The sequence below is a fragment of the Triticum dicoccoides genome, chromosome 5B (genome assembly GCF_002162155.2).
Source record: "Triticum dicoccoides isolate Atlit2015 ecotype Zavitan chromosome 5B, WEW_v2.0, whole genome shotgun sequence".
Taxonomy (NCBI): domain Eukaryota; kingdom Viridiplantae; phylum Streptophyta; class Magnoliopsida; order Poales; family Poaceae; genus Triticum; species Triticum dicoccoides.
In genome coordinates this window covers 557,229,655-557,241,675 of record NC_041389.1, presented here as the reverse complement: position 1 = coordinate 557,241,675, position 12,021 = coordinate 557,229,655, and the positions used below count along the sequence as shown (strand labels likewise).

The window sequence follows — 12,021 nt, the reverse complement described above, 5'->3', positions numbered from 1 at the left end:
TCCCCTCCCCCTCCGGCCTCCTCCTCCCCCTCGACCCCATCTAGGTTTGCAATTTAGGGGAATTTTAGCAAAGTTAGTAAATCCAGTAGCAAAGTTAGCAAATTTTAGGGCAATTTTAGCAAATTTTAGGGCAAATTTAGCAAAGTTAGCAATTTTTTAGCAAGTTAGCAAATTAGGGCAGTAGATAATTAACAATTTTTTTTTTGTTTTTTAGCAAGTTAGCAAATTTTTGTAACAAATATTAGCAAGTTAGTAAATTTTTGTACCAAGTTAGCAAAAAATTAGGTATAAAAAACAGTAGCAAATTTTAAAAAAAACAATAGCAAAGTTTACAAAAAAAGTAGCAATTTTAAAAAAACAGTAGAAAAAAAATTAGGTATAAAAACAGTAGCAAACTAGAAAAAATAGTAGTAAAAAAAAATTAAAAAACAGTAGCAAAGTTTAAAAAACAGTAGCAAAAAATTTGGTATAAAAACAGTAGCAAATAAAAAAACAGTAGCAAAAAAAATTAAAAAATAGTAGCAAAGTTTAAAAAAACTTCAGCGATTTAGAAAACAATAGCAAAAAAATTAGGTATAAAAACAGTAGCAAATAAAAAAAACTATAGAAAATTTAGCAAAGTTAGCTAAATTTTGAGCAAGTTAGCTATGTATGAACCCTAGGAGCAAGTTTGAGCAAGTTTGTAGCTATTTTTGTCATTTTTGTGTATTTAAGTACAAGCATGCTTTTGCTTGAATGATATATGTCATTGATGTTATATGTTGGTTTTGCAATGTTGGTTGAATGTCCAAAATATCCGAGTGGCCTATGTTTTGTCGGAATGTTGATTCATTTCTGTTCCGGCAAATTTCAGGCGCTCCATATGTCCACTTTTGAGCAAAGGTCATGCCAAAAAATTCATGCTAGAAACTAGGACATATGGAGTACCCGGGATTTGCCGGAAGGGGAATGAATCAACATTCCGACCAAACATAGGCCCCTTTTTTCTCTTCATTATATCTTTTATTTACAATTGTTGAATAGGAAACATGTCGATCGACGCCGAAGTCGTGGGTGATTCTGCTCGCCTCGCAGACCCCATCGAGGCAGCAAATCACTATTTAGATTACCTGGACGAACACCAGATGGGGTTGCATGGTGGCGGCAGTGGCCCCAACCCCGACACCGACACTAGCACTGGCACCGACACCAACCCCAAGACCAGCAACGATGCTGTCGTAGCCTGTAAAGCACCGAAGAAGAAGAGGACATGAAGACCAAACGAGCTTGGCATCAGACAAATTGTGGTCACGGAGATGCACCCCAAGAAGTAGAGCCAACGGAACCGAAGGAACCGCGCTCGTGCTGGGGCAATCAACTTGGATGCATCCTCAGGGAAACCGCCAATATCAACGATGAGAGGTTGAAGCAGATACCACATATGGAGCACATGCTCCTAAAGAAGTTGCACAATAGGTTCCTGTTCCCAGGCCGGGATGAAGGAAAATATAAAGAGTCGTGGGAAGATGTCGCCATGACAAAGATAAACGACAAGGCGATGGTGACGTTCACCAACAACTTGTCCTCCTGGAAAGTTAGGGTGAAAAAAGCGATTGTGAAGAATGAACCGTGGTCCAAGATTCATGCTGATAATCCGACAATAACGGCAGAGGACTTTGCAAAATTCAAGGAGAATTGCGGTAAACAAGAAGTCGAGGCAAAGTCGGAGAAAATGAGGGCTCTCTAGGCCAGGAACATGCCTCGTCGCCGCCTCGGAAGTAGTGGTTATGAGGAGAAGAGGCACATATGGGCCAAGGAGGACGCCGAACGTGAAAGTCTCGGAATCCCAGACACCTTGAGGAGTTCACCGACCCGCTGGAGCATGACTGGATCAGGGCCCGGTACAAGTGGGACAAGTCAGAAAGATCTTTTACATGGACCTGAACACGAGGGAGTTCATGAGACTTCTGGTAATTGTTATATTACCACATTATCATATTAGCTTCCAATCAATTCGACTGCAAATTTTGTCACATTAGTAAACCATCCACGTTCCTTTTGCAGAAAGAACAACACCAAAAGGCAGCCGAAAGCGACGAGTCATCACATTCGTCGGTGAGGCCCAAGTGGGACACCCCATTCAACCGGGCCCTAAACATACTGAAAAAGGTCCCGGTGGACAAGCCGCCGTCCTATGGACGTGTGCACGGCGTCGGAGATGGCGCCTCATGAGACGTGCTACTCCGAGGAGCCAGAGGAAAGAAGGAAGAGACGGTTGGTCGTCACTCAGCAGAGCATCGACGAGAAGGTCGCGACTGCGGTTAATAAGACCAAAGCTGAGACCAAAGAAAAGTTGCTCGGGGTAGTCAGTGGGTTGGTCACTAACGCGGTGGCCAGCTTGATTCCGGCAATTTCGATTAGTCGAAGAGTAATCCAAATGCACGGCCAGAGGACTTTCCCCTTCTCAGCTTTGTCGGGAGCAATTCGGCGAACACCACAGCACCAACACCTGCCCAAGCAATCGCAAAAGGTCCCATTCCTGTTCATAGCAGCCCGACCTCCGTCTCTGGCATGCTCGGCGGGCCTTCGTCGCTGGCTAAGCTCGACGCCCTCACGGTAATTATGCATCATACCCTTTTCACCAGCATGTCTATAGTCTTTCATTTCAGCTGCCTTTCAGATGTTCGACGTTGCAGACATGTCTCCTTCATAGGCCGACGACACTCCGTGCACCCTACTCTACGACATCAAGGGCTAGAAGGTGGTTGTGGGAAACGCAACGATCATGAAACCGAAGGACCGCATGTTCCACAACCGAGAGATGCCCGATGGTGTCTACAACATTAATGTGGCCAGTATCTTAGCGGGCTTCAAGGATTTGCCTCCTCTGGTACCAATTGATGACGAGAACGAGACCCCTAAGATGATTGGCGCATGCAAGAGCTGGTTCTTGCCTTGGCCGAAGTCTTTCTTCGTCTTGAGGCGCCCAGTATCACGCCAGCGCCACCTTCTCAAGAAGGTATGAACACTACCCCACCTACCAAATTATCTGCACATGTCATGGCGGATGGTAGCATACGACGCGATGGGGAGCCTCCATTAGTGCCAGATCATGTCGCCCCCTCTATCGAGGAAGCAAATGCTGATGATGACATGGAGGATGATGATGATGACCCAGACAAGTATTTCAATACCGCCTTTGATGATGGAGGATTGATGGCTCAGGACGACGAAGACTCAGGCTATGAGCGTGGAGATGATGACTTGATGCTGCCTGATTTGCCGGAGCCGGAACGTCCTAAGGCAGAATGAAAAAAGTCTCTCTTCAAGCCATCCTCGCAGGAGATGCCTCCAGATGCCGCCTCTACCCAGCAACCCCCCGAGGCCCGTCCACTGATTAGCCAGACGACACTGGGGGTGGTGGTACGTAAGGGAAGGTATGGTGGGCTCACTACCGCCACCCGCCAAGAAGCAAAGGAAGAGACCGCCCAGGAAAGGCCCTAAAGGTGCCATAGGTGCTTCAAGCAGCCAGCCGCCTCTGAAGCCCCAGGTGGTAGACATAATACCTGTCGAAGGTAAGATGCGTTTCCATGTTGCCGGCGAGCCGATCCTACGTTCCAAAGCGCTAGATCACATACTGAACAATGATCTAAAGAGACTCCATGAATATGTGTTGGCCAGAGAGAAAAGCCTTCTGATCACGAAAGAACCAGGATACCCGCTTTACGCGGCTCAGGTGCCGGGTGGGAAGTTGTACGTCGAGACCTGGCCCAAATCAGTTCATCCTGCGATTTGACTACATCTACGACATGTTCTACATGACCAAGCTGGATTTCCAGTTCATCTGCATGTATGTGTTGTATCTCAACTACTTCATCAGGATCGAGAACATAAAATATATCTGCATCGCGGACCCGTACACGAGAGCTTCTTGGCAGTTTGCAAAGAGCATCATGAGTATGCGAGTAAGTACGTCGGCGAATTCATGATCGCTAATAAGGACAAGGAAGCGATTCTCCTGCCTTATCATCCCTCGTAAGTCATCCGCGCATATCCTTTCGTACGTGTTAATCATTCCTTTGCAAGCATGGAGGCTAATTTGAGATGTACTTAATTTGCACAGCGGGGGCGGCGCCATCCTCGTCGTTCTATACCCGGAATACTCCCATGCTATGTACTTGGACTCATTGAAGAACCTCAAGAAAAAGGATTACACGCAGTGGCGGAGGACGAGAAAAAATGGAGGTAGGGCGGACTAAGCATAAGTAGATTTAATGCAATAGCAATACTAATCCATACATACTAAAAATACACACAAATACTTACTCCCTCCGTCCTTTAAAGAGTGTACTTCCAACTTTGTTGGAGGGTCAAACTATCTTAATGTTTGACAGAGTTTGTGCAAAAATATATCAATGTTTATGAAATAAAATAGGTATATGATGAAAATATAGTTTATAATGAATCTAATGTTATTAATTTGATGGCATAAATGTTGATGCATTATTGTATAAATACGGTCAAACATAAAAAGGTTTGACTTTCCAACAAAGTTGGAAGTACACTCTTCAAAGGACGGAGGGAGTATATGTGATCCTAATTCCTGAACATAGTAATGTAATACAATGGAACTGCAAATAAAACATACAGATCGTTAAGCAAATTCTCTGAAAAATGCATTGCTAGATTGTAAGCCATTATCTGAAAATGACAATAAGTTTGAAAAAGTTTATCTCTCCTCTTTGTCGTTGCTAGCCCTTTGCTCTTTCTGCCATTTTTTTTCATTTTCTTTTTACCGGCACGTCGGCTTCATCGCCCGCCGAGGCCGAGGCTTGCTCGCTGTTGCTGCCGTTCGCTTGGCTGTGGCCGCCTCGCGCATCGCTCCGCACTCGCGCGCGCTTTAGCTGGCCACCAGCCTCATGCGCAGCTCCTGCTAGCAGCCGCCCCCCGCGTGCTACTCCTGGCCACCCAGCCGAACAGCCGAAGAATGAACGGAGGACTTGCGCGTACAGGTACGGCCCAACAAAGTGGAAGCTCTGTTCACGGTCACGGCCCAATAACACGGGGCACAACGATTTTCTTAGCTGGGTTTTTTGTCTCAGATTTTGTAGCGACCGATTAAGCTATACGTAGAAAAGATTGGAGGAAATCAAGGTAGGGCGAGCACCCAACCTCGCCCTACCGAGAGCTCCGCCTGTGATTACACGCACGTAAAGAGTGTTCTCGATAGTGCCATGTTAACCTTCAGACTGTCTGGTGGATATATCAAGGTGAAAAGGCACGGGAAGAACGGGTTGGTTTTCCACCATAAGACCGACTTTTGCTGCATCCAGCAACCGCACACCAGTAGGGCTGATGGATTCTACCTCATGCATCACCTTGTGGAGTACAAAAGGGATAATCAACGCCTTCGCATGTCAGCTACTACCGAAGATGCCGAGATTGTCAGTTGGGCCACAAGCATAGGAAAGACACTGGATCATTGAATCCGAGCTGAGTTTTATCACGTACAGTGTGAACTTGCCCAAGTGATCATGAAGCAAGTCGTCGAACCAACAGGGATATTCTACCATGGGCCAATCACGTGGGTTGATGTCCGAGCACTGCTAGTCGCTCAACGTCTGGACCTGAAGCCTTTCATGAAGCTCGGGTGCTTCCTCCCTAACTATGAAGATTGGAGCACCGACATGGAGGACTAGTTGTCAATGACAATGTGATGTAACTAAACCGTGGTCCTAAACTAGCGTGCCTTATCACTATTGTCTTTCTATGGAAAAACTTTGAAATTATGCTCGGCAAAACTATGTGATGTAACTAAACCGTGGTCCTGAACTAGCGTAGGTCGCTCTAGTTAATTAGTTTGGAAATGAGGAACTTCATCATTTATGTTTACTATTGGTTGCTTTTATTTTGCTAATCATGCCTCTTGTTTTCTTAAGTACATTATGTTGCATATTATCGTTCAATTCATCAACTCATGATGCAGGTACATAGATCAGAGATGGTGAAGGACTACTACGCCGTGTACGTTGGGAGGGTTCCGGGAGTCTACGACCACTGGCCAACCGTTCAGGCCCAGATGCACAGGTACCCGGGTGTTAGCCTCAGAGGGTTCGACACCAGAGCCGAAGCGGAAAGTAGTTACTTGAGGTGGACACTCCAGCATGAGCAGGGGCTGGAAAACCAGTACTACATAGTTGCGCTCTTGCTCATGTTGATCGCTCTTCTCTTCTACATCATGGTTTAGATAGAGATGGTGAAACTTGTGTGTGTGCCATGACCATGCAGTTGCACTTATTTGAGACATGACATGATCGCACTTGTGTATCGCTATTTTCGAGATGTGATGATATTTGTGTTGAATGATGATGATGATGATGATGGTATGACGAGACTACTGTATGTCTATGATATGTGAGAATAGTGTATGTTTAGTATGATGTGATGAAACTATTGTATATGGCATGTATAAATACATCACAAATATGTAGAGGGAGCAAATCTATGAAAGCAGGAATATTAGCAGTAGCACTGGAAAATACTTACCAGTAGCGCTGGCTTAGCAGCAGCGCGTCGTCTGAACAAGCGCTATAGATAGTTATCAGTACCGCTGGTCCGGGAAGCGCTACTGCTAACAATACTTACCAGTAGCGCTGCCAATATCAGCGCTACTACTAGGGTTTAGCTGTAGCGCGATAGCAGTAGTGCTGGACCCAGCGCTACTACTATGCATATTTCAAGCGCTACTACTAGGGTTTTCCCTAGTAGTGATGGTTTGTGTGGATTTAGGGCGATGAAATATGAGAGACTCGGATGCATAGCACCATGGACGGGTCCGGTCGCGCCTGCGGGCGTTTAAGGGGTCAGATTTACCAAGTCCGGCTACAGATGCTCTTAGTATCTCGTGCTTGAGGGCAGAGGTGGCTTGTTGCTGCTCTTGGGCTACTAGTTGTTTAGGTGTGGTTAGTAGCCGATGAGTTAATATTGGTTTGTTTGCCACATGAGAGCTGTGTAGCCTCTCAAAGTATGCTACTCTTAGTATTTTTTTGCCATTTATCTATATATAGGAATTTTGTACAACAAAATTTGGGTGTACATCTGTACACCCCTGACCCATACTGGATCCGCCCCAGCCTTTAAAGTGGCTCATCAAAGGCGAAATCATTACCATTGAATGAATCGGAGTGACAACACCCTGGACATGCCATCAAACTCCAAGTTTGGCACCCCGCACAACTGAGACGTCGAAGGAGGAAATCATACTTGTCAGCCATGAACCACGAGCCCAACACACGATCCACCCTTTTTCCAGATGCCGCTGATGGAGACCACAATCTGCATCTGCACCTGGACTACCTCCCAAGCTCCACGCCAGCGCTGGAGAAAACGCCGTCGCAACGGCGGGGCCCGAGGACATAGGACCACCATGAGGATACCGCTACCGCCACGCCATCCTTCCTTGAACAGACTAGTTTTCAAATTCATCCCAACCGATCGCTTCGTCAACGAAGGATCTGAAGAATTTTTATTCAGCGCCGCCATCACCGTTGCCGAAGCCATGATGAATAGTCTAGAAATTTAGATTACGGGGTCCTAAAAACGATCTACACGCGAGGATCCGGCGACCCTTTCACCACCGACGACGAGGTCATCGGCGAAAGGGAGCCGCTGGAGGACGGCGGCGGAGAAACTCTCCTGGTGGCTGGTTCTAGCGAGATCGATGGCAGAGGAATTGTGGCACGAGGTGCATGGGCAGAGGATTTGTGGCACACAGGTGCACGCAGGTGAAAGTGAGTCCCTCACGTGTTCTTTTTCTTTGGGCTTTCGATTTCTAAACTTTCATATCTTTTGAATAAAAAGTCCAATTTAAGTTCTGTTATCATATTTGAGTTTCTCGTGACAAGGACTTTCAAATAAGATGTATTTTGAATAAGTTTTGACGAATTTTGAATACTTAGTACAAAATTATAAGTTTCAATAACTAAAACTTAAAACTTATTGTGGCCTCATGCGGGATTTAACTACTTTACGAATCACTATGCAATCGAGCGGCCAGGCAGAGCTTGGTAGGTGCATGCCCCAGCGTAATCGCCTTTCTACCTTCGGGTGGAACTAAAGATTGATTGATTGATAATTCGTGCTAGAACCGAGAAATCATTTGTACAGTACGTCTTGCTTGTATTACACGATCGTTGGAATCCAGTATAGCACATCGACCGACTGGATCAATTGATGATGACGAATGAAGCTGCCAGATCGATTACGTCAACTTAATGTCGTCGTGACAGACATGAACCGTCGACGGGCCATATGAGATACGCAGAAATGACAGGACGTACGTACGTAGGCCCAGATGAAGTGAAGTGGTTGGTCATTACGCGAGCACCGACAAGCGATGCACGTACTAGCTCTGGCTGCTCGGCCGGTTTGCTCACTCACTTCCTCAGTCGTCACTGTACTGGCACTGCATCAGGTATGAGATATATCTACAGTAGCAGTAGCACGCACGCGTTGGCCAGCTCGGCTGCATACCTGCAGCTGAGTACAGTACGTACCACGCACTCCTGCACATGGGTGTTCAGTCCAATGTGTGTTAGCTCGATTTGTCGCATGCATGTATCCATGGAGATACCGTCCGGCCGGCCTGGTAATATACTCCTACTACTCGTAATTTTTCTAGGAGTATTTTGTTTTCATTTCATGCAGTAGTGTATACATATTTTTATTTTCATGCAGTAGTACGTACTCATTAATACTTTTGAAAGGTATTTTATTTACTCGGAGTTCCTGTAGGTTACCTGATAAAGCAAATCTAGGTTTTCCCTTTCCTTGTGATGGACCGAGGGGGAACATGTCAAGTAATCTTTTGGGATCATGTTTTCTTATGTTTATTCTATATGTATAATGCAATTTCGGTAGTTATTTTTCATGTGAGTTGGAAAATGTAGTCAGATGTTCGAGGTACTATAAGTGATCAAGGGGTGATACCTCATATTACAGGGGAGTAATTTAAGGCTCCGCAACAACAACAAAATGAAGAACCAAAATGAAGAGCTGATTCGCGGGCTCGGCCCGGCCTGGCCGGGCGGTCGGAACATTGTTGGCTCGATCCACCGGGCTCGACCTCGACCTCGACCACTCCTCTTTATATACCGGCGCGCGCGGTCGATCGCTCAGACCACCGCCCCCACGACACTCCCTCTGCTTCTTCTTCTTCATCGACACACACACGCCCCCGCGTCCCCAGTTGCGACGCCCGCCCGCGCGCACGCAGTACCTTCGACCCAAGTGCCGGGCTTGCTTGCTCCGGCCATCGACCATGGAGCGCGAGGCGCCGCAGCCGCATCAGCTGCTGCTCCATGGCGTCAGCCTCGACCTCCGCCTCGACACGGCCACGCACGAGCAGCGCGGCGCCCGGCGGCCACCTACTCCCGTGGCCCTCGACCAGGCCGGCAAGGAGGCCTTCTCCTGCAACTACTGCCACCGCAAGTTCTTCAGCTCTCAGGCGCTCGGCGGCCACCAGAACGCCCACAAGCTCGAGCGAACCCTCGCCAAGCGCAGCCGCGACGCCGACGCCACCGCAGCGGCAACCGCCACGCCTTCCTCTCACTGGCTCCACGGCGGTGGCAGGGAGCTCTGGGCGTACTCTGCTTCGGCCGCTGCCCCGGATTCCACGACGATGACGCCCATGGTGGGCATGGGCTGGGCTGGTACTGGCAGCACCACAGCGGCCGGCGGGGAGTCGGCGCCGGAGATGGACTTGTCGCTCAAGCTCTGAGTCTGAGCGCTACATTCCAGAGGCAATATCTATGTGCACGCATGCATGCGCCTAGCTAGCTAGCGTGCCAACAAGTGGTGCTCAATTCATTGTTGCATGCACCTGGCGATTAATTAATTAATTATTCAGATTATATGCAATCGATTGCTTCAGCTCATCGATCTATAAAACACAGCCCTTTGAGTATGTTATTATGTCTAACCTTAATTAGATTACTGAGTATATAATACTAGATCACACAAGTTGTATCTTAATTACATGCACATGCATAGTTGGGTTGTCTCATTTGCATCAATCAATCTAACCATGTAATAGGGCAGTAAAGAACAACTTGTCCGATATATACTCAATGATCAAGCATATGTATGTGTACACATGTTAAAGACATTAACACTTCTCTCACAAAAAAAAAACATTAACACTCCAGCCCAGTGCTACAACACCATACGTATGTGTTCTCATGTGTACATGCATACATAGAAGCAGCTTACTTACCACTGCACCGGCAGTGAGTGAGTACGTGTCTGTCGTTGGGTGCATCAAAGCCGATCCATTTTTGCTTGGGCGCGTCTCCTCTTCTAGATCCCCTTGCTTTGACGTGAGGTCCGGTTCTTGTCCATCGGGTGTCATTTCTTGGAAGTTGCTTGCTCGGCTGAACCACAGCCATTTTCTCACCCTAGTTAGCCCTAACGGCAAAAACATCATTGCTTCGCCGCCGTGTCACCGCACCTAGCCTTGCTACTACACAGATCAGATAACCACCATGATCTGACTAGACGTTCACTCACCCAACAACGCCCAACTTGTCAATACTTGAGTGGTAGATATGTGATCCACACATGTACGTACTTACATGCCTGGAGCGATAAAAACCACAAGTTACTGTATCTTTTGGAGGCAAGATTAACTGAGTTGTCAACCGTTTTCACGTGGTTTGCAAAAGTTGGTCTGCTATGACAGCGATGGTACGTACACTACACGACTAGCACTGGCTAAACTAATCACTTCTGATCGTCATGATGAGTACCATCATGTATGCCGAGATCAACGAAGACAATGCTGCAGTGTATTGGTGGGCCATGCTCCAAAACGAGCAAAGGGAAAGCAGTAGCTCCTCCTGCTGAACAACCCCTCCTACTCCTAATCAAGCTAGCTAGCCTGGCTAGCATGTGACTAACACAGATTAAGGCACCAAATTAAAGCGATATGGCGCACTCAAACCCTTCTATTCATTTCGAGTGATCAGTCTACCTATATGCATGGTCTTGAATAAAAACCCATATCCATATATCTGTCCTATATATGCATATATACATGGTCTTCAATAAAACCCACCTATATATCTTCACATATCTGAGAGAATTAGGCAGGTAGCATACTGTAATGGCTTGATTTTTTTTGTTTCCTTAAAATGCGGAGCTTGACCAAAAAGGGCTTGATGTGCATGCCGCCTTTTGTTTGAACTCTCCTTAACTTCTTCTCATATATTCCCGCAAAACAAAAGCTTCTTCCCGTATAGTAGTTTTTTTTTATCTAATCTTCCCGTATAGTAGTTACTTGAAGTAATTTCCATTTTGGTGTACTGATAGGGATGCACCGTATATGCCCCACCTGGCAAAAATTAGGGCAGGAACTCTCTTCAACTTCTCTCCGCGAAAAGTCCGTTCCCAAAGAAATAACAATTTCTATGTCACCCGCATGTATGGGAATGTACTAGCCCAGATAAACATTTAATTTTCAACAAGCTAACTGGCATATCGATCATTATCTCCAAGTGGTTTGCAAAGTTGATATGCTATGACAGTGATGGTTCACAACTAGCCAGCTAATTGATTGTGCTCATGAAAAGTACTATCATGCTGAGATGAAGGCAACTAATGAATGGTATTGTGAACTAAGCTAAGATGTAGTGATCTAAACAATCTTATATTTCTTTACGGAGGGAGTACTGTAGTACATAGCGGTGAACAGTCCCAGTTGGCTTGCATGTGACTAAGAAACACAAGAAAGGCAATATGCCACACTCAACTCATCGCAGAGGAAGAGTCCAAATTATCTGTACGTCTATCTAGAAGATCTGGCCATCTTTATATGTACGTTCGCACATCTATGAGTAGTAGGACTACCCAATTAGCTAGCTAGTTACTCTAGTGCCTAGCTAATCTCCTCCAATGTTAGGTAGTCACATCACGCAAACTAACTAACCTAGCTAATTTAGCAATCAATGTACTCGATAATTTCCTCCAATAGCGTACACCTACCAA

The 12,021-nt window shown here is 46.3% G+C and overlaps 1 protein-coding gene across 1 annotated transcript; it reads left to right on the top strand.

The window, feature by feature from the left end:
* Window positions 1-9,298: 9,298 nt before the first annotated feature.
* Window positions 9,299-10,131, top strand: LOC119306138 (zinc finger protein 4-like). The gene has a single exon (XM_037582449.1). The coding sequence runs from the start codon at window positions 9,299-9,301 to the stop codon at window positions 9,755-9,757; it is 459 nt and encodes a 152-aa protein (XP_037438346.1). The 3' UTR covers window positions 9,758-10,131.
* Window positions 10,132-12,021: the final 1,890 nt, after the last annotated feature.

Bases quoted from the DNA above. Each gene is read 5' to 3' on its own strand.
- LOC119306138 (XM_037582449.1), top strand. From the start codon at position 9,299: ATGGAGCGCGAGGCGCCGCAGCCGCATCAGCTGCTGCTCCATGGCGTC.